This window comes from Astatotilapia calliptera, chromosome 1 (genome assembly GCF_964374335.1).
Source record: "Astatotilapia calliptera chromosome 1, fAstCal68.1, whole genome shotgun sequence".
NCBI lineage: Eukaryota > Metazoa > Chordata > Actinopteri > Cichliformes > Cichlidae > Astatotilapia > Astatotilapia calliptera.
Genome location: NC_137422.1, coordinates 23,357,628 through 23,381,104, shown reverse-complemented (window position 1 = coordinate 23,381,104; position 23,477 = coordinate 23,357,628). Strand labels below are relative to the sequence as shown.

General features: G+C 39.7%; 1 protein-coding gene across 2 annotated transcripts in view; it reads left to right on the top strand.

Annotated features, from left to right (window-relative positions):
• The window catches only part of cgnl1 (cingulin-like 1), a 33,817-nt gene extending 13,389 nt beyond the window's left edge, over positions 1-20,428 (top strand). For both annotated transcript variants that reach the window (XM_026168979.2, XM_026168988.2), the window contains exons 9-19: positions 7,158-7,364; positions 7,483-7,587; positions 7,672-7,824; positions 8,514-8,684; positions 12,782-12,943; positions 13,133-13,222; positions 17,279-17,362; positions 17,554-17,678; positions 17,976-18,084; positions 18,268-18,431; positions 19,061-20,428. In XM_026168979.2, coding sequence (XP_026024764.2) covers positions 7,158-7,364; positions 7,483-7,587; positions 7,672-7,824; positions 8,514-8,684; positions 12,782-12,943; positions 13,133-13,222; positions 17,279-17,362; positions 17,554-17,678; positions 17,976-18,084; positions 18,268-18,431; positions 19,061-19,211 — 1,521 coding nt within the window. In that variant the 3' untranslated portion in view covers positions 19,212-20,428. The remainder of the gene's footprint in view (positions 1-7,157; positions 7,365-7,482; positions 7,588-7,671; positions 7,825-8,513; positions 8,685-12,781; positions 12,944-13,132; positions 13,223-17,278; positions 17,363-17,553; positions 17,679-17,975; positions 18,085-18,267; positions 18,432-19,060) is intronic.
• Positions 20,429-23,477: the final 3,049 nt, after the last annotated feature.

The following is a 23,477-nucleotide window of genomic DNA, read 5'->3' as shown; positions in this document are numbered from 1 at the left end:
GATGCAAGGCTGACCCCTGTGAAAGAAGGGTGGGGGGCTGCTTTGTGTCTCAACTTAAAAGCTACATTGTGTTTTTGATGAGATGAAATGTATGGAATTTTATCTAGGCTGAAAAACGTTGGTTTTATTGTTTTATGTAAATTAGCCAGCATTAGCACCATTCTTAATGTTCTGTAACTAAAGATATGTACTCATTGGGAACTAGACATGTGCTAGTATGTGAAAAATGCAGAAAGATGAGGTGTGGTGAGTAGAGATTAGGGTTCGTTTCCAGGAATGCCAGGGTTAGAGTGGGGAATGTGCACCCTGTAGACCTCCTCTTTACTCAGCTCCAGCTTTGTTATAGTGTACCTGCTCCGATCTGCGGGAGAGGTTCAGATATTTTCATTTATTCCTCTTCAGGGTGCTGCAGTTGCTTCTCCGTCACTACAGTGCTCCATATTTTCAGTGTTAGAGGCTTTAAAAGGTCTCAGCCCTTCCTAACTGTAAAGACAGAGCCTTGTGCTTATCGCATCATTTCCAGCTCTTGTTATGTTTCACCTACAGATCCAAACCACAGTGTGTAACACAGCCAGATTGTTATCACGCTCTCATCTCTAACCTCAATCCCAAATGCTGTATTCTTCATTTCCTAACTCCACAGTTTCCACACAACACTCCACAGTGATCTCATGTGGACCTAAATGCAGTTCATTTTCTGGCCTGTACTCTATCTCAGCCTGCCTCTTCAGTAATCTCTGCCAGTGTGTGAACTGAAGTCTCTCTGTCTGATCATCAAACTTGTGTAGCTCAGAGAAGAGTTCCCCCTCAGGCTTGTTTTGAAAGTAAAGACTTCAGCATGAGTCTGTGTGTTTGATGATAGCTCTGTATTTCCCAGCGTAGCTTTGGGAGCTGATTTACCAGGCGACTGGGAAGAAGAGGCATGAGATGCAGGACAGCAAGCAAGGAAGGAAATGATTATCTTGACAGAGATGGCGAGGAATTAGCAGTTTATATCTTGTTGAAATATTAGGCGATTTACTTCTTGGTCTTCAAAGAGCTGTGGTGATAACTTTATAGATTGATGACTTTAAAAGCTATGAAAACCAGGAACTAAATACCCTGCAGCTCACTCAGGTGTTCAGTTCAGAAAATGTTGCAGCACAGCTAAACATGGGTCAGGTTTGTGTAAAACTAGGCAGTGGCCTGGATTTTTGTATTTATTGTTTTTGCAGGAGCCCAATCTGCCAAAACATCTCACAGAAGTCAAGTAAAACACTCATCTCCTGTTGAGATGTGCAGAGATGTTTGTTGTTCTGCTTTCTGTTTGGTTTGGCCACAAAGAGAGGAATCTGAACCTGTTTCATACTTTTGCATCTTGTATTTGGATTAATGCCAGCAGGCTGCTTCGCCACATGAAATTAAATGTGATAGTAAATTGATGTGTGGGCTGAGGTCTCTGCGTTTGTTGTAAATTCTCTGGATTGACTTGTTGTGTGGGATGTGTATTATGGGTGTTTCTTTTCTCACTCATAGCTCTATTTCATTTCTGTCAACTTTGGCCTGAAAAAACTAGAATATATGCAGTTTTCTGGTCTCTTTCTGTTTCTGCTCAGCATTTGATTGAACTTTATTCTGGACTGTGATACCTGATTTTACTGACACTCTGTGGTCTGTGAGTGAACAAACAGTGTTACCACTGTTTGTTAAAGGCTTTGTAATTTATTTATTTATTAAAAAGTGGTTCAGAATGCTTTACTTCAGCTGTACTTTGTCTTGCTTTGAATTTTCCTTAAATAAGAAACATCAGTGCCTCTTATAGAACTTATTTGGTGCCATTTTGTCTGGTTGTTACGTCCTTGCAAAGGGGCCTTGCAAAGGGGCCTTGCACAGAGACTGTTTTAAAAGCTGGTTTCCACTCACATTTCTCTGAGGACAAGACTATATTTGATTACGCTTTTACCCAAGGAGATTTTAGTACTTCTCAGGTTTCACATTTTAATTTGTACTTCAATCCTTTCTTTCATTAGTACATGACAGGTCTCCTGTTGCAGTTAACCTTAGTTTCGGGTGTCTGTCAGGTATCTGTTTTTTAAATTAAAGATAGCTGTTGTGTTTGTAATACATTGAGTAGTTGAACCAAATCACAGCTTCTGCACTCCCCGAATAAGTTTTTCAAGTTTAATTTCCTGATATCAGGGTTAAGTTCAGATAATCTGACATCATGCAGAAAAGGCGGTGAGCTCTACATGACCTTGGGCAGTTTTATTTTCTTAAGTCATGTGTGTGTAGTAGTTCCTTTCCAACAAGGACCGCAAAGAACTCCATCTATCTAGCTGTCAAAAACTTAAACTCCACAGTGACAAGAACAGGATTAGTTAGAATAAGCAAGTGACATGCCGATAAATGCAAATAACACATCAAACACTCCCTCTGGTGTTTTGTGCACTGACAATGTATAAAAGACTTCCTGTAGCCTTTAGTGCTTATTTTAGCAGATTTGCATACCTTTGACCTCTGTTTTGACTAAAGTTGGGAAGGTAAGAAATGTTAATATATTCTATTGCAAATTCATCTAAAGGGAAAGCCAAAAATGTTTTGGTCACTGCTCCATCTGACTTAGCTTCCTGTCTTGAATCAGTTGTTGTACCTGCACAGATGGAGATGGAGGAGGTGATAATTTTTGAATGGTGAATTCTTAGCTGAGGCCCAAGCTGTTTTTACATATTATATATGTAATGCATTTCTTTTAAAATGTGTTAATATTATTTTAAAAAGCACTATGTGTCTCAAATGGCTGCTCTAACAGGTGCTTTTCAGTAGGGCTGGTGGTTATGCAAAGAGTAAAACCAAGAAAAGCATGCTAAATATCATGCAGTACAAGTGTATCCGAAGAACACTACTCTCTGTCTTCTTGTAAAATTATTTTTGTGTTCTTTGGAAGGAAAAAAAAAGTCTTTATCAAAGTCTCACCTTGATGAAAACAGTCTTTCAGTAGTGTTCTTTGTATATACTTGTACTACCTGAATAGGTTTTCTTGGATTTTGTTCTTTGTACATCTATTAATCATTATAATTATAATCTTGAAGTTGCAGAAAAGAAACCCCCGAATGAAAACAAAACTCACAAAGAACAACACCAGGAATCAGGAAGGGGGAGAAAGGATGACATTTTAGCAGCTCCCTGTGTGGAAAATGTCTTTATTTGGAGAAGCTTCCTTTCTATCTGTTTACTGTAAATCTAATATTTAAAAATAACATGTACCTTGAATGTATTAGAGTTGCATTTTGGATTTGTTTACTTGTTGCCCAAGCATTTTAGGTGAAAGTTAATGTACTAAATAATCCATTATATCCAATGAAATAATCTTAAATTCATCTGTGATGTATAGAAGTTACTCTGACATGATCAGCACTTTAGCTGTTTGAGGATTTCACTCTTTACTCTTTTTCTGAAGTTTGTTAATAGGTCGGTAGGAAAAGCTAAGCCAAGATTTCACTGTAGCAAACGACCTTTCTAAGTATTCGCTTCGCTTGAGCATTGGAGTTGCTTCAAAGACTGCACAAAGTTAGTTAATGTGCAACTCTAGGTAAACAGAGTACACATGAGGTCCCAAGTCAATCTTTGAGTTTAGGGTAGAAGGACAAGTGTAACAGCAGTATAATCTTAATACGTATTCTTCTTTGATATTTCACTAATACACTGAAGTCAGCTTGTGTTGTTGGTCACAAGTTGAAGTGGTGATAAATGAATATAATAAATAGACAAAATAAACAAATAATAGCTGATAAAGGGAGGTTTCTTTAGTACTAATCCTTCAGTGATTGCTGGGTAAACTTTAATACTGCTTTAACAAATTATTAACTTTTTGTACTAGTGAAAAGCAAGAGAATTAAGGCAGTAAAACCCTGAAGAAATTTAAAATTCAGTATTTCTCTAAGAGCCAAATAAAAAAAGATTTTTCTATTAGCAGTATGAACACTTAAGTTCACAGGTGTTCCTGATATTGTGAGATAAATGTGTTATAGTGCAGGTCTATTAAAGTCACTTAAAATAAATTAACGATGCAGATGGGAAACTTTTCATTAAAAACTGACTAATCGTGTCACTGCATCCCCTCCCACTTCTTCCCACAGACAGCAGAAGGGTCTCTCTCCTTCTGGCTGGGTGGCTTTGCTCTTGTTTTTAACACGTGACCCAATGTGGGAAGTGGGACATGCAGAAATGGAGCACAGACACCATCATGCCACACGTTATTCCTTTATTACTGTAGTTACAGCTTTGTTTATTGCCCTCAACACAATCACACTTTAATCAGTAATTTAATCGGTAAATCCACATTTATTATAGAGTTTAATCTTCCTAGAAAGTGGTCATAAAGATGGTTACCAGCATTTGTTGTCTATAAAACTGATTTGTCAGCTTTTTAATTAGTTTTCAGCATTTGGAGGGCTGCTGTAACACAATTTGACACAGAACATCTGATCATCTCAAACATTTTAGCCTGAACTTACACAAAAAACTGAGTATTTATTTATTCAACCAGATGCCAGTTTATGGAAGCACATCAAGCGAAAAATGTAATGGAATTTGATAAAGATACATCCACCCTGCAAAGAATGGGAACTATTATCATTTACATTATGTGGATAGGTGGCTAGGGAGGCAGGTAGATGAATCCTTGTGAGCCAAAAGCTAAGTTACTCTTAAATGTTAAGTTTCAGATGGTACATGCAACCAAAGATTTAACTAAAACCAGTAGACCAAGTCTCAGTACAATATAAATAACAAAGCCATGGCAGTAGAGTCCAAGGCAGAAGCTGGAAATAGCACTATATGTCATATTTCCTGAGACAGGTGTTGATTCAACTTGGCCACTTTTGAGGCTGCAGTTTGTGCTGGTGAGAAATTGTATTATGTTATAAAAAGCAAATTCCTTTTCTTTTCTTTTTTTTTTTTTATAAAATCTGCAGATGTTTTTTGTGGTTCATCCATCTATCCAGGCATCCATTCATGTTCTTGGTGTTTATCCAGTTGGGGATCATAGGGTTGCTGGAGCTTATCCCGACTGTCATACGGTGAAAGGCGGGATACACCCTGGACAGGCTTGCAAAGCCAATGCATAGTCATAGTGGCCAATTTAAACTTGCCAAGTAATCTAACAGACATGTCTGGACTGTGGGAGGCAGCTAGGGTACCTGGCAGGAACCTTTGCAGGTATGTGGAGAACATAGAAACACTCCACCCAAAGGCTCAGGCGGCTGGTTGATTCAAATCCAGAACCTTCTTGCTCTTCTCGTCTGACCAAACTAAATTATCCAGTGAGTGGGTGATGAGGGCGGTTATGTTGTGACAGCGGAAAACAGGTCTGACTGGCCTGAAACTGGGAGGCACCCATCGCGTATTTAATACAGGACGTGCCTCTTTGTACACACGGTGATGACAAGATGTGCTAACCAACAAGCACCTTTTATATCAGTCATGAAAGGGCATTCAGGAGGTGACTAGGCATTTAAAACTTTTTTTAAAAAAATTGTAAATAAATTGTCTGACAATTTACAAAAGGAAACTTTTCCGCGTTGCAGTTAAAATCTACTAACAGTTTGTTTCCTTATCTTTTTCAAAGATTAGATTAGGTTAGATTAGATTTTTACATGACACTCTTTCTGTGATTATGCTGCTTCTGTGGAAGGTGTTTGTAGCTCTTCAGTAAGAAAGTGCCAGAGAATGAATAACCAGTTTTTGGTTTCATTGTTTGCTTTCTTACATTTTTACCTTTCATCTATGTCTCACCAGCTAGATCACATTTTCAATCAGTTGGTTCTTAAACACAGAAGGCCTTGTGTGCTTTTGTGCATTAGTACACTCACACATACAAACACACCTGAAGTGTCATACTTGGATATCAGCTGAGTGTGTGATGCATAACAAAGACCTGCACAGAAAGACCCGTATGATTGTACTATCGCAGTCCTTTCGCATATTTTCCCACCTTGAGCATTTCTTTTATGTATTTAATGTTTCACCACTTTCACCTCTGTCATATATTAAAATGGTGACAAATCGAGTTTACAGATTTTGTTCTGTAATTTTGTGTTCACGGCCATACATGCGTGCATACCTCGCTGTACTGAGGCTGTAAACTACTAAACCAGTTTCCTTACATTCCACCTCCATACCAAAAAACATTTTTGTTTCCAAACAAACCTTTACAAGCCTGTTGCCTGCTGACGTTATTCAGTAGAAGGGTGTAAGCGCAACTGAAACCTGTTGTTATCTGTTGTGTGGTTCTACTGTAGTCAGTTTTCTTTGTTTCTGTCTCCTCGCGCACTGACATATATATCTGGGTGTCTCCCATTTCTTCTCTTCTGCACAGCACTCCACCCTGTGGATGGATATTAATAACAATTTCTTTACTACTACATTATTGATTTTGCTTTCATCCTCTTGGACAAAACACTGGCATACATGTGTTTTCCCATCTGTACAACAGTTTTATCTTTGAGTCTGAACACAGTTTACCAACACAATACAAAACGACTTGCACACGAGTTGATGTGCGAGATGTGCTCTAGCTCCACTTCCAAGAGTTTGACATCATTGTTTTTCAGCTGTCAGAAAAACATGCTGGCATTGATTAAAGAAATTTACAATCTTGAAGGCATATGATTCAAGGGAATTGAAAAATTTGGAATACGTTTTCAGCTAGAGCTTGTTCTTGACTAGTGTCATTACTCCACCCTGAAATGTAGGAGTTAAAGGATTTGCATTAGTAGATTTGGGCATAAGGCAAATTCAAAGGACTGGTGCACCTGAAACTTCATCTGTGTTACAACTGCAGACATATACCACACAACAGTCTGTATTAATACCTGGTAGTAGTGTAGTGCTAACCCAGCAGGCTAGCATAACAGGTCTGCAATGCTAGCCTGCTGACCCTCAATCAGCAGAAGCTAATAAAAGCTCAGATTTAGTTACCTCCAATTGTGGTTTATTATAAGGTGTAAGAGAATTACAGGAAGGCCACTGGGGGACTGAGTATTACAAATGGCTTCTGTTATGAGGTATTTGAGTTGGTCTCAAATGTTCCATCATGCCTCATTATTCCACTTTCTGTTGAGTGTCACAGACTGCTGCTTCCTTTGTACTGAAGCCTTGTGTTTTGTTCTGATCTGCAGAGCAGCGCCACAGTGGTGCAAGAGAAGGCAGAAGTGGAGGCAGCCAAGGGTGTAGCAGAGGGCCAAGCAGGACGTCTGACTCAAGAAGTCGAGAGACTCCGCAGACGGGCGCAGGAGCTGGAAAATGAGGTGGCCAAACTAAACCGAATTATTGACGAAGCCAAGCTGCAGGAGAGCAGGCTGGGGGATAAAGTTGGTCGACTGGAGGTAAGGGGTGGAGTTCCAGAGTCTCAACTATTATTAGTTTTGTTCTACACAGTCACTTGTAGCATCATTATATGTATACTAAATGACAGTCTCATATGCAACAATGTCCATTTAACAGAGAGAGAAAAAGCAACTTGAAGAATCTCTATCTGAAATTACGGAGCAAGAAGAGGAGATGTCACGTGCAAACAGAGCTTTGACCATCCGACTTGAGGATGTGCAAGTAAGATTAGTAACACTTCACTGTGTTAGATAATACAGTTGCAAATGCACAACTTGACACATTTGTTATTGTGTCATTCTGCAGAGAAACTTCACCAAACTCAGCAATGAACACAACGATTTGGAGGAGAGGTTTCAAGAAGAGAGAAATCAGAAGGAGCAATTAAAGAGCATGAAGAATGACATAGAGGATGAAAGGAGGCTGCTGGATCGTACAGTGGAAAAACTTCAGAAGGAGGTGAGTCTCTGAGTGTTTGTTTATTCACTAATTCACTTATTCACTCTGATCTGAATGAATTTCACACCGAATGTCTGCTTTTGTTATGCAGAGAATAGAATTTTAGGTTATGCAAACAAGATGGAGGCCGTGTGCTTATTCAGTTTGACCTTTGTTACAAAAATTATTTTCCAGACTCATTACTAAAGCAGAGTAACCAAGAAAACTTTGATAAAAAAAAAACCTTTTATTTAGAAGAGCGATGTTGACTCATTCTTAACATGCAGTCCTCATCAAATTACTTAATCTTAGCGATGGATATCCCTAGTATAGTCATCTCAGGCACATGATTAATAGCTAAAAACCATAGTTTTGAAGAGTGAATGAAGTGATGGGCTGCATCAGGGCCCAGTATTAGATTAAGGTGGATTATTATGAACTGTGAGTCATCTAAAGCTACCTTGAGGGTTCAATAATAAAAGGTGTATAAAGGGTCCTGTTTAAAGGAAGCTTTCCAGAAGAACATTATTTTTTTGAGATGGTTCATGTTATATAATAACTCTATAAAAGGAGTCCAGTCCAATGTGCAAACAAATGATAAAATACTATCAAACTTGCATCTGAACCACATCATTATCTTTAAAATTCCCTACTTTTTCATAACATCTTGCTTTCTTTTGCCTCTTCCGTCCCTGTCACCACACCTTCAGATGAATGACATCGTGGAGGCATCCCAGTCGTCCACTCGCGAGCTTCAGGAGCAGATTGATATTTATAAGGAGAAGAACCGCCGGGAGCTGGCCGAGCTGCAGAAGCTTCTCAAAGAGCGAGGACAGGAGTTGGAGAAGTACCTGGTGACTACCAAAACCCTACAAAATGAGGTAAACACAATAAGAAGAAATGACACAGTGGCCAGATCAAGGCTGTTATCAGTCAGCCTATCTGAGCAATTCCATGCAGACCAGCACATTATGAGCTATTGTTCTGAGTCAGCCAGTTTGAGCACTCCTACCAACATCAATCTTTACTTTCAGAGAGTGATGTCAGCACTTAGGTATTTCTGCTCCCCGCTGCCCTTTCAAACCCAAAGCATAATATTAAAGTGAAAGAATTTAGCCAATTCAAGTAATAGAAAAGCTCTGTTTGTGTGTGACCCCTTGGCATTGTTTTTAGTCGTGCAGTTTATCATTGTCAGCTCTTTGGAATGTGAAGAATGTTTTTGATGAAAAAGAATCATTTATGTTGAAATGAGCTTGCCTTAAGTTGTTTCATTTATACATAAAATATTTATTTATGGAGGTAGGGCAGTTAAGATTTTCTTTTTGGTGACCTCTGAAACAGTTTGGTCCTGGAGAAATGTCACAATGTGTGATGCAAAAACTGTGTATAGCATCAGTGAGTAATGCAGATAATGGTACATAGATCACTGGGCTAAGATTTTGTGTTTTATCTGCAATTCTGGTAGATCATTTGTGTGAGACACATTGTGTGTAAAGTTATGATTATCAGGGCCAGCAAAATCGCTAGCCCGATCGCTAGATTGATTTTGGTCGCCCGACCGGAGATATCACTAGCTCTGGGATGTCACGCTAGCGATTTCGCGAGCCCTGCTTATATAACTGATTAGCAGTGAGTTTAAACCTTTTGAGAGAATAAAAATTTGACACTTTCTTGTATTAGTGAATGTGTGGAAAAAGTGTAAACACAGCAAAAAGAATACTCAGTGGTACCATGTAGAGGTAATGAAATCTAGTTCTGGAAAGTGAATATTGTTTTTGTTGTTTGCTTTAGTAACATTCACAGGGTTCTGTACACATTTCTCCTGACTGCACAGTGAGGTAGAACTTGTTGGAACTAATGTGCCAGTACAGGAAGAAAAGATGATGACTGTAAACAATGCTGATTTCAAAAATGGCTGTTTGCTAATAGGTCTTGAGGTAGGAAATGTATTAAACATGCTTGCTAGTCCTTAAGGATACACTCAGTGTCCCAGAGCTCTAATGCTGTAAACAAAGCAGTGCCTGTTTATAATGAAAACTCCACGGGTACCTTTAAAAAGAGGTATTGGCAGACTCTGCCTTAATTTTTTTTCTTGAAACCACAAGAGGCTGCCTTTCAAAAAAAAAGAAGAAAAAAGACAGGCCTTTTTATGTGAACTGTTCTCTGAAACCTGTAGTCATTAGTTGCAGGCTTTTTTTCACATGTATAATAGGCCAGCCTTTAGTTTTACTGATTTGCTGATCTGGGCAAACATGGAGCTCTACATTGCATGTCTGTCTGTATGTACAATGTGGTTGTGAACAGAGTTCATTTGTCAAGATAAGGTCAGTGTCCAGGCTTTTCCTTTTTTTTTCTGTCAGCATCCATGCTATGATATCTTTATCCTGCTGGTGCACAGGAAGAGGAGGATGTTAGCGCTGTGAAATCATTGTTGTGAAAGTTGTGCTGGCTGATTCACATCCTCCTCCTCCACTTACCTTTCCCAAGAAATTCAGTGCTCTGGGCCCTGTTTCAGAAAGCCGGTTTAGTGCAAACTCTGAGTAAGTATACCCTGAGTTAACGAAAACTCTGGGTTTTCGGTTTCACAAAGCGAGTTTAGATTAATTCTGAGTGAGTTACTATGACGACACACTCCGTGAAGCTAACCTGCCCCCTAGCAGGTTTACTTCAACTAACCCTGACCTTCTCCACCTCTTTGTCGGAAACCTGACTGTAGGAAGTGTCAGACATGGCGTGCCCCTTCCTTGAAGAGCCAGTAGATGTTGAAGCCCAAATTCTCCGCAGAGCTCTCCGCCGGGAGAGAGTGATTAGAGCGCGTTCGGACATTTTATCATTTCCTGATGATTTTCTGTGTGAACGTTACCGTTTTTCAGCACAATCTATAATTTATTTGGATAACATCCTCAGGCCTAATATTGCTCATGTGACACATCGCGGACATTCTCTCAGTTCTGTACATATTATTTGTATTGCACTTCGGTTTTTTGCAAACGGGAGCTTTCTGTATAATATTGGTGACGCTGAGCACGTTTCCAAGGCTACCGTCTGTCGGGCAGTCAGGAATGTTACAGTTGCACTGAAACGTCTCCTGTACTTGTTTGTGGTGTTCCCCGGTCACAGACCCACAAGATTTATCAAAGAGGGATTCCACAAAATTGCAGGTATCAGGATGAACAAAACTTAATTTATGATGTGGTGATACTTGAACTACTACTTAAATTTCACATTTATTCTCACGTTTCCCAGGCGTGATTGGCTGTATAGATGGCACTCACATTCCAATCATTGCTCCTTCAGTAAATGAAGGAGACTTTGTGAACAGGAAGTCTTTCCACAGCATTAATGTACAGGTACATGGTTCCCTGTAGCATTTCAAACTAACAAATTATTTCGTTATAGTAATGGATGCTAATTTGTGTTCTCTGCACTGTGAAGATCATATGTGATGCTGCCAACATTATCACAAATGTGGAAGCCAACTGCTCAGCCTCTGTGAGTGGTGGTGGTGGAGGACCCCCACCTGTTTTTCGGGCCTCCGCTTTTTTTTTCTGTTGGCTATAACGGGTCACATTTGAGCATACAGAGTAAGCAAATATGTACTTGTAATGTGCTCAGATAATTTCAATAAGTGCTTACAGAGGGGAAATTAATGTAGCCTCTAACTGCAATTGATTTACATCGGACAAACAGACCAAGCACTATGGCTCATAATACAATTACACCTTACCTGTTTGGACTATATTTTTATATTTCATTTTTACTTGCTGCCAGGAACGTTTGGGGCCTGTTGGGTTGCACCTGCGCTCACATCACATCACAAAATAAAATGTATAAAATACAAAATAAAATATAATAAAATAATGTGTTATATGGGTGGAAATCCCTAGATCAATGTTTAAATTAACACTCACGCATTGACTCTGTCGGCTATGTTTTGCCATGCATGCTCCCTTTCTTTTGCAGCTGATGCTGTGTTACTTTTTTTCCGCAAAATTTGCATGTTATCGGCATATGCTGCCATCAGAATTTCGGCCTTAAGCGCTGTAAAATACATTGACCGCGCCTTCTTTCCCTCCGTCTCCATGGTGACTCGCTTAATCTGTGCTCCACTAATCAGGGCTTTATGTATCCTCGTGCGTGCGCTTAACTTGGGGTTAAAGCAACTCCGCGTTGACTGAACTAATTGTTATCAGCCTTTCTGAAACCGAATATTCCGAGTTGGACAGTTCGGGGTTACTCAACCCTGAGTATCGTTTTTCACTCTGAGTTTTCTAAACCGGCTTCCTGAAATAGGGCCCTGGACTGCTTCATTTAGTCCACATTTTCTAGCTGTTCTCAAACGTTCCAATAGTCCTCTACCATATGAAGTGTAGGCTACATACATCCACCTTCTTTACTTGAATTATCGAGTGAGCATCTTGTACGTATAAATCTCTTTTTACAAGCCGACTATGAAGACGGCCTGAAGTTAGAGGTTTTACTCCACAGATTTTGTAATCGCATAAATTTAAAAATAAGATCCAATAAAAGATGCACAACTATCCAGTTATACTTCTAACAGTGCAGTGCCGTACTTAAAGTATTGCTCAGATCATTACATGAATAACCATATAACAATTTTACACTAATGGGCAAATATCTGTTGTGGGAGTAAAAAGAGGGCAGATGATGAATTTCCAGTCTTAGCATTAAGCAGTGAGGGCAGTTTTCCAGCTGTGAGGGGCACTGCAGCTGAGGGAAACACTTACTGTGCTGGATGCATTAGTCACCCAGGGGAGTGTATATTATATCATATTAATACTATCGCTAAACAGCAACTAACTGTTGCTCATCACTTCAGCACTAACACTTGATAAGATTAGAGTTGATGCTGAAAAAGATAATGTCACTATTTTAAAAGTGCTCAAATGTTCAAGGACCAGAAATAAAATGTATGTCATAAGATCATAGTGAAATATATAAATGTTTCTGGTTTTAGTTGTTGCGCCGGGAGGAGGAAGTGCGACAGTCTCAGAGGGAGCGAGATGAGGCCTTGGTCAAGGAGAATACGCTAGAGAAAAGAGTTCGTGATCTTGAAGCTGAGGCTGAGAAAAACGCCTTGTCTAAAGAGGAAAAATCCAGACACGTCAAACTCATGGAGGTACACAAGCTACTAATGACTGCTTTGTTACATTATTGCAAAAGACCAGAAGTATCCTTTCAACATTTTTTATTTTAAAAGTTTTTTTAAAGGCAAATCTTAATTTCGCACAATTTTGTATGAAGATTTACAGAGAGCAGTGATGGCAAAACACACTCTTCATAAAGATGTAACTGCTTCACTTTGTAGGAGAGGATTGCTCAGCTGGAAATGAACCTTGAAGAGGAGCGTCAAAGTGGAGACAATCTGATGGACAGGATAGACCGAGGAAGAGAGCAGGTGAAACACACTCAACACTCAACACGTTTTCATCATCAGTGTTCACCTGTCCATACACACACAGACGTGTCTCTGTTTTATGTCAGCCTGTAAATGAGTTCTAGATCTCCTGTCACTTTGTCTTCCATTTCTAACATCATGATTGCAACCACTAATCTCTAAATGAAAAGGGACATTTGACCTCCATATAACAGCTTCGGGTCTCAGATGTGTCCTTAAAGAGTTGATGTGTGTGATTCTTGTGCAGGTTCATGGGTTTTTTTCAAGTGTCTGTGTCTTTACATGTAATATCAGTACTCAAAAATTCTCTCTTTCTTTCTGGTCTGGATAAAGTGGATGGGTTATTGCTTTGTAAGATGATATTGCATAATCATTCAGGTTGGCAGCTCACCAGCATGGTCTAGGAGTGTCTATCCAATTTTCATGCATCAGCCACAAAAGACCCTTCTTAATGCACCGCCTGAGCCAAAATATGCAAGTTGCCAAATGTCTCAAGTTTTCAGGTTGTGGAGTGCACTTGGAAATTATGCTTCAGTAACTTTGGCTTGAGAACAAATCTCATTCTTGTGCTAGAAGTCAGATTTTCTTTTTTCTGTCCTTGCAAGCAAACGCTCCAGTTTTCCTTCCACTGTGATAAAACTGCTGACAGAGACACTGTGAAGTAAGATTTAGATAAATTGCATGTACTTTTAACACTTGTTTGTCCATAGGGGAGATCTTAATAATCAGAGGGAGGAAGCTGGCTCTGGAGTTTAAAAAATACCACAAAACTATGGAGCCACAGATAGTTCTTTTTTTTTTTTCCCTTTCTTTTTTTAACAACTATTGGGGCCAAAGGCGGCTTTTAAGATTTGGCTTTGGGACAAATTCCCTTCACGTATTTTGAAGTTGTAACCAAAATTTTAAATAAAGTGAGCAGCGACATCAAGAGAGCCCCAGTGCAATTCATTAGAGTATTTAAACCTGCATAAATGGTCCCCCCTTTTAAAAAATCTTTGCAGAGAGGAAAGAGTGGCATTGTGACAAAGTGGCATTGGTTCAGCATGAGGCTGAGGTCGGTTGTCAAGGCAACACTCGAGCTTTGTGCGACAAGAGTGGAATAGGTTGAGTGCCAGCAGAGTGTGTGTGTGTGTGCGTTCGTGCGTGCGGGTATGTGCTGGTGCATGTGCTCAAATGTCTGTGGGGAGGAGAGAGAGGTGGGTGAAGGGCTATGGGGTGGAGGGCTGGTGCGGTTGCAGCGGAGGCAGCAGGAAGAACACCTGCGTCTCTCCTGGCACCAGGTGCTCCTCTCCTGTCTAAATGAGAGTAATCTCCCCTCTACTCTCCTGCCGTCTCTCACAAAGCAGATTAGTTTCGCTGTATGTTCCAGTCTGCTGATTCAGCTCCCTCAAGCACTGTGCTGGGTGCACCAGTTATAGGGGCCATCGTTCATCAGAGCAGCCCACTGTCACCCACTAATTGGCATAAAATATCACCAATTCTCAGCTCCTCTCACAAAGAGCCATCACTGCTGTATTGATTAGTTTTCATTCGCCCCTTTTCTTTTGAACTAGGTTATCACTGAACAGTCAGGCCTCTCTGAGTCGATCCAATATCCACTGAGGTGATGTGTGATGACAGAAGTACTGAAGGAATAGTTTTAGAAATTGTGCTAATCGCTGTTTTCTTCAGTGTCAGATGATATTATCTGTACAGGTCTTATATCTGTGTTTGTAAGATCTAATAATATCAGCATTAAACACAGAAACAATACAAGTTGAATTTATTCATCATATTGATTCATTTACAAACAACTCTTTCTTTAAAAAAAAAAATCATATATATGTGTCACAGACTGAGATTCATTAAAGTTTGTTCATTGTGGCGAGATTTTTATATATATATATATATATATATATATATATATATATATATATATATATATATATATATATATATATATATATATATATATATTTTTTTTTTTTTATTTTTTTATTTCTGCATACAAACAATTTAGAAGAGTTTTTAGCACTCAAGCTGCTGTCAGACAGTGCTGCTGAACAGGGAGTAAGGATGTGCTCATGGACTCATCACAGCCACCAGACTACTGTCAAAAAACAGTCATCTTACTTTAACTCTCAGTCAGATGTTCTAAAGTCTCACACCCAGTACTGTGTTCTCTGAGGTACCATTAGTGCTTTTGTGGATTGAGTTTGATGGATTTACACAGGATTCATAACTTATGACATATTTTTTAAACAAAAAGGCCTTTCCACATAAAGGGTGCATGACTTGCAAACCTCTGTCTTTGCTAACCTCTTAACAACCTTCTGCAAGTCAGACATTTATGTTAATGTTTGTTAAAGGTTTATTCACACATAGTTACAACAATGGCGAGAGTGCCACAGTAATAGTGATATTTGCCATACAAGCATTTACCTGCATTTTTAGCAACAACGGTTGGCATCATACACCCTGCTGAATTAAGTGAAAACGACACATTTATTTGTTTAAATCTCTTACTCCTTGTGATCCCATCATCACAAGAGTGTGTGAGTGTGTGTGCTGCAGCTGCCCCGCCCCTGAGGCTCAGAAAGTGAGATCGCTCTACTCGATTGGGAACACGAAAAATGCATCATAGACAAATGTTTTAATCTTATTGCAAATTAGGAACAGCTGATGAGATAAAACATCATTATGTGTGTGTTATTGCTGTTTAGGGCATTCTCTGGTGAGCTGAGCAACTCACAAAGATACATAAGAGATGTGAACAGTCCTAATTTTGTGTGCAGCTATTTGTCATTTTTGTCTGCCTGCAGTTAAAATGTTTCTAGGTCCACCCGAATAAGGTTCAGGTAACAACTTTTACCAAAAAGTTACCATAATGCTGATTTAAAGCTGGCAGGTTTGAAAGGGGCTTTAGCTTAGCATAAAAACTGAACATGGTTGAAATGGTGAATCTGTGTCCAGCATCTCAACCCTTGGCTATATTACTAAAATTCTCGATACAAACAAAACTACTTTGTTCGAATGGTTAAAATAAGTGTTGGAGGGGGATTTTGTCTCCAGGGGACAAATCCAGGATCAATGTTTCCTTTTGCTGTTGTTTTCCGTAAGTTAAGTTGCCTTGCTGTTGCTTTTGGCTTTATATTTAAGTTAATCCTCGCTTATCAACTTGTTAAACACTAATACCTTCTGTACTATCTGAAAGCCCACACAGACATATTCTTTACAGCAGTGTATCTCAGATGACGTGGGTTTGGCTCAAGGGGAGCCCAGGTGTGCCATGGGATTTGTGGCAGCCAAATATTAGTTGAGCTGCACTAAAAATGAGTGACGTATAAATTTACCATAATGGCACACATCAGAGTTAGAGAGGAAGATGCAATTTTTGATGATGTGAAACTTATCACCAAGTTGTAGAGTAACCCACACAACACCTCTTAAAGGAAAACAAACTGACAGAAGAAACTAATGCTCGATGTCAGGTTAGAGCAACAAGTTGCCAAGCAAGCTGAAGAGGCACCTGGAAACCAGACAATCCTTTAAACAGAAACTCTGCTTTATTCGAAGATCACCAGATCACAATGAAGAGTAGCAGGTCTGTTGGATTGAGTGAAAGTGTCTGATAACGAGAAGGTGTGAATGCAGTGGAGCTTATTGCAAAGCAAAAAATATGCCTTTATCGGTCAGTAATATCAGGGGATTTGATGATATTTCAGATGAAACAGAGGCCATTCTGTGTTTCTATGAATACAGGACGTTTTGACTCTTGCGTCATAGAAACTACTGTCAGCTACCTGTGGGGTTTTTGGTTTGTCTTTTTTTTGTACTACAACCTTGTGTCTCTGACAGTTTGGCATCACAATCACAATAAAAGGGTGGAATGCAGTCAAGCAAGGAAATCCTGCTCACCAATTAAGCAGAGCTCACACAGCATTAACTTTTCTATTGTTTAGCATTTTGGCTCAGTAGGTGTTACGTGGGTTTCTGCTGTGAGTCAGTGTCTGATCATAACTATTGTCAGACTGTGTGGGACTGTAGCGATGACAGTGTCTGGACTCGGCTTGACAGGTGGAGCAGATGAGGAATGAACTCCTGCAGGAGAGGGCTAGCAGACAGGACCTGGAGTGTGACAAGATTGCTCTGGAGAGACAGGTACACACTCCTGTCTGGAGGATAACAGCTACAGACTCAGTCCAAAACACACACTCATTTCATTTGTCTTTTCATCACATTCATTTGATTTGTCCATTTCCATCATTTTATTATCTGTACACAGACATGATTATGGTATAAACATACATTTGTCAAACACATCAGTGGTTTTCTCTCCCTGCCCTCTCTAGAATAAGGATCTGAAGGCCAGAGTGAGTCATCTAGAAGGCTCCCAGAAGTCCAACAGAGAGGGCCAGGTACCTCAGCTGGAGGAACGCATACATGAGCTGGAGGAGAGGCTGGAGGCGGAGGAGAGGTGAGATGGGAACTCCAACTGGGAATAGAGCTGAGGGGTGCTGTGGTTGAGGTGATGTAAGAGGAAACGGTGAGAGTTTAGTTTAAAGCTTCAGATGAAAGTTTATACCTGAACACATGGATTTAGGACACAGAGTCAGAAAGTTGGAGCTTATCTAAATGTATAGTTTAGTTTGCACTGGGAGATCGTCGGACTTAAAGAATTTGATCAGCTTGTAGGTCTTTGCGTCATAAAATGTACGCTGGTCTGAATTATTAGCTCATGTTTATGTTTAGTGATGCATCGCCTGTGTTTCAGGGAGCGCGCTAACATGCAGCTGGTGAACCGCAGGCTGGAGAGGAAGGTAAAAGAGATGATGATGCAAGTTGAGGAAGAACAGCAATCAATGCAAGATCAAAAGGACCAAGTATGTAACCCTTACCTTCATGCCCACTCTAACAGTCATTAAACTCTCTTTGCTCTGACTTAGACAAATGTCAAGACTAATAATTTATCAGGCAAATAAAAAAAAAAGAAAAAGAAAATACAATTTGATCTTAGTAGAACTCTTTTAACTCTAGACATGTTTTTCTTTTCCCCCTTCGTGAAGTTAAATCTGCGTCTGAAGGCACTGAAGAGACAGATGGACGAGGCCGAGGAGGAGATAGACCGACTTGAGCACAGCAAGAAGAAGCTGCAGAGAGACTTCGATGAGCAGCAGGAGGCCAACGAGCAGCTCCAGAGTCAGCTCAAAGCTCTGCGAAGCGAGTTGAGGTAAAAGCACAAACTCAGGAGGCTGAGCTTGGAGGTCTTTTTGGGCTCCTTCCTGCATGTTGACGTGCCTTTGGGCAAGAGTAGAGTGCTTAAAATACTTAGACTGCACACGCTCTACATAAATATCAGACCATTTACCATTATTGTATCTGAAATGAATTAGATTACAGTTACTAATTAAATAATTATGCCACTTGAGTTAAGTTGGTGGGCTCCTGCAGGTCATTGAAGGGTCTTAGAAAGTCAGAAATTAAAATCTGATGTAGGAATTTAATTTGTAGATGGTCAGGTTACGTTTGCTTATTTTTTAAAGACCTACAGTAACAATGGTGAACACTCCTGTTAAAAATGAAGTTTGTGTTTGTACAAGTCAGAGGTGTGTTTCAGGCAGTTTTTTCTGCTCTCAGATCTTTATGATGTCACACAGAGATGCATAATGTAATAATCTCACAGAAGCTCCACCTTGTCCCTGTTCAAACCTTTAGTTTATGAGGTGCAAGGAGGAGGAGCTCACACTCAGGATGGATTTAGGGCCTGCAAATAATGCAGAGCTGCTCTAGTAATGTCAAAGAACACACACATTATAACAAGAACACTCTTAATAGTTTTGTTTGTTTTTGTTTGTTCAGACGCAAGAACTCGCCTGCTTCGCTGCTCAGCAATCTGGATGACGACGAAGACGATGACATCAGCACTGATGGGGAGACGTACTTCAGCTCTTCCTCGGGGTACAAGCGCTCTTCGAGTCAGGACAACCTCTTATCGACCTTTTCTTTATAAACAAACTCTGAGGCTGGAAGTAAAGCTGCTTTATGTGCAACACTGTCACACCAAACGGCTGGAGAGCTGTGCCATGTGCTCCTGTAAACACTGAGCTGTGAATATTAAGACTTTCCAGCTAGGTGAGATAAATAAAATCCTCACTTCAGCAGCTTCAACGTCCATGAATTCACTCAGTATTATTAGAGCAGCTCTTTGATTAATTGGTGAAATCACAAAGGCAATGATGTTTTGTCCTGTCCAGTGAAAATTTTTGTAAATACGGTTTTAAAATGTTCATTTTATATTCCTGCGTTAAGCCCCATCTTCCAACATTTTTCTTTCTACTCTGAGTGGATCTTCCTTTAATGGGTTAAACATGCTTGTCAATGATTATTCCAGCATTGAATGCATTGTAAACAAATGAAACCTGTAATGTCTTTGTAACCGATATCCAGTTTTGACCCCTTCCTTTTTAATCTAATAGGTCACATTTACACACAGTATCTGAATATACATTTTATTTTTTATCATTGAGTTAAATGCAAAATATTTCCTTTTTTTATTTTTTTTATTTTTTATTTTATTTTAATGATTGGAAATCAAGGGTATATGAAGTGAAATGTGCCAGGATGTTTTTTTTAAGTTATTTGTAGCTATAAATACAAAATCTCCTCTCAGTAAGAGGTTTTGTGTTTGTGTTTTTGTTTTTGTTTTTTTTGTTTTTTAGGGAACAGTAAATGAGGGACTTTGTACACATTCATTTTTATACAGTTTTATATCTAATGAGCAGTAAAATTACAAGTTTGTAATCACCATTCATCATGCAGGTTTCTTTTGATATTAGTGACATCACAGTGTTACTCACACATCTTCTGGAAGATGCTTTTCTGTCTTAACGTGATTTTTCTAGCATCTCCGAACAAAGCTGCACACATTAAAGCTGTTTTATACTGGAAACGCTTTGATTTAAAACATGTTTAAACTCTTACCTGTCTGTGATGAGCTGTGCCCGCTGTGTACATCAGCAGTGCCTGTAAGGACCACGTGAGGACCTTATGGGTCCTCCTTGGACCGAATCAGGGAATTTCTTCAGATAAACTGACAATCAATATTTTGCTGCACTGTGATGATTTGCACTCTGTGAGTTGGAGAGTGGATGAGCGAGACAAATTCCTGCCACTACCTCTCTGTACACTTAAATCCTGCTGAGGCTAAAATAAACTTCATTTCAGTTACTCTCACCTGTTTTTTGCTTGGTGCAGACCTCCTGACAACTATTCCTCTCAAGACTTTCTTTCTTTTAGACATTTTTTTTAAAGAATATTTTGTGCATCATGTTCTTTTTAAGTTTAAGTTTCTAGTTCAAACTTCTCCCCCTCCTTTCAGTCTAAGTGCACTCGAGGGTTCAGATATGGAAATTGGGCTGGTCTTCACTGTGCCATAGCTGTGGTGGTGAATGTTTCTAGGTTTTATATTTCACACAGAAACTTGCCCCGTTTGTTTAAAAAGTATACTGTCATCTTGCACAATGAAGCTTAAAAAAAAAAACCCATTTTAGATACTAGCTGAAGGAAAAGAATAAAAAAACTGTGCAGTTTACAATAAAGTGCCACATGTGCTTAGTAAGGGCCTGATACTGTGGGGTGAAAAAATTTACATGTACAACAGTGATAACACAATGCAAGCAAGTAGTGCAAATTGCATCCATAAATGATATCTACACTGTAAAATGTTTGAGAAGAGGAGCATTTAATACTCCAGAATAAATGCGTTTCTAAGAATAGGAAGGTTTTGGCAGCACCTTCATTCTGTTTTAACCATTCTCTTGTAGATCTTCTGCTGTTCTTGGGATCATTGTCCTGTTGCATGACCTGATTTCAGTCAGGCTTTGTCTGCTGGACAGATGGCCTCACATGGAGCTCATGGTCCGCTCTGACTGTACGGTGTCCAGGTCCCATGACTACAAAACGAGTCCAAATCATCACCCTTCCACCACCGTGCTTGACGGCTATTATTGAGGTGTTTGTGCTGATATACTGTGTTTAGTTTCTCTTTGGTCTCATCTGTCCAGAGGTTTTCTGGTTTGTTCAAATTTAACTTTGCAAACATAAGCTGTGCTATGTTCTTTTTAAGAGAAGAGGCTTTCTCCAAGCAACCGTTCCAAACAAGCCATCTTTTTCCAATTCTACAGTCGTAAACTTTAACATTTAATATGCTAACTGAGATGCATAGAGTCTGATATGCAACTCTTTTTTTGTAGTTTTGGCAAATGTCTTGAATGTTTTCCACTTGTGCATAATTCTTGTCCGTGTAGAATGATAGACTTCAAATTCTTTAGAAATGCCCTCCGTTTCCCAGATTTACGGTCAGCAACATTTGCTTCTTTAAGATCATTGCCAACATCTTTTCTCCAGGGCATTGTATTAACCCACTTCTGAAAGCTCCACGCCAACAAGCTGCCAAAACATCTGTTTTTATAGAGGTGCTCACACTGGCTGATGATCAGTTAATCACTGCATTTGATGATCAGCATCTGGCTGCTACTTACCCTCTTAATTCCCCCTGGACTGCACAGAGCACTGATCTATGAGAAATACTCAGGAGGATCTTCTTCAGAATATTTTGATGACCTGAATTTTTACCGACTATGCCCTGGCATAAATCACCTTGTATCAAAAAACTCTAGACATGAATGACAGCTGTAAAACAACAAAAGAAAAATAATCATGAACCTTGTGAAAAAGAAAACTACCTGAAGGAGTTTTGCATGACGCAAGATGCAAGCAACCTGAGCAATCAGATAAAGTCATCTGTTTGTCTGTCATGTTAAAATATATAATTAAAAAAGGAAAATATGAACAGTCGAGTAAATCAAACCACCGACTGCATGTCCTGCAGTATTTGAGTAAATGCGCTGAAACCCCTGGATGAGGCTGAGACGATTTGATCAGTCTGCTGTGTAATGATCGCCGCTGACTTCCCTCGTGCTCGGGTAAAATCTGTGCAGGGTCAAAGCAGCTGTGTCAACAGAGGCTCTATCTTTAATTTCGTTCTCAGCGGGTCAATATTTTTCCTGCTGGAATGTATGAAGCAAATGCAGCCCATGCTTGGCCCAGATCAAGTTTCAGAGCACAGGTTTGACCTCCTTCAGTCTCTGGGGTAATAAAAAAGAGTCCTGGCACGGAGCAGGAGCACAGAGCTAAAAGTCCTCTTTATTGTATTTTATTTTATTCAAACATTATGCAGAGAACTGTTCTCATTTTGACATTTAAATTTGTTTTTTTTTCTTGTTTAAAACTCACATTAAACCTTCTTTAATCTCTTTTTTAGTGCTTTTATTTTGTAGAGGACTCAGATTGAAAACTTTCTTGCCACTTGGGGCTGACCACAGCACTAAAAGGAGTTGAATAGATGGAGCTTTCTTATCCTCGTTGGCTGACTGGCTATTGTTGGCAGGGCACGACCTTAGTTTGCTGCTTTTCTTTGTGGGACAAACAAATCAACCTCCTCAAGTGCCACAGTATTATCTCTCTCTCCTGTGTTAAGCCAAGCAGCAAACTAATAGGGCCCGCAGGCTGCAAGGCTTAGGGGGGAAAGTTGTGTATGCCTAACAAGGTGATCATTCCTGGGATTCCTTCATGTGCTTCACTGGTTTCAGCAGGAGCGGCTGCAGAGCAGGCAGGAGGCACAGAGGGATGTCCTGGAGGTGAACTGTGGCTGTTTTGTGACACGAAGCTATAAATTTTGAGAAGGCAATCTATTTCACACGGAGCTCACCGTTTCACGGCTTCACTTTCAAGTTTTACAAGTCTGACAGAAAGCTGGACCCAGAACTGTCACAGTGCCATGCTGCCCCCTAGAGGTGGAAAATATAGCAGAGTTCATATTTCACTTTTTCCTGATAAGGTTTTGGTTAGGAGCAAAACCAATGCAGTTACCTAAAATTCAACCAGATTAACTAAATATGAGAAAAATTCAGTGGTGAATAGGAATTAAATGGGATTCCTGCTTCTCTGCTCCATCACTTTTTCCGCTTGTATGCTCGCTTATGCTGATTTATTTCTTTATTTCTAATTTATTGCTTTCAACTTGATTATTAATATCCAGGGTTTATGAGAAATTACACTTATTTGCTGCATATAGATATTCTGTATGAAAAACTGCAGTTACTCTAGCTGCCGCTAGAGGTGCCGCTAGAGCTGCAATGTAGAGAAACCCAAACATCAAAAGCATGTGAGTGATTTTCTTTGTAGCTCATCCACCTGCAGGGCTACAGGCGTGGTC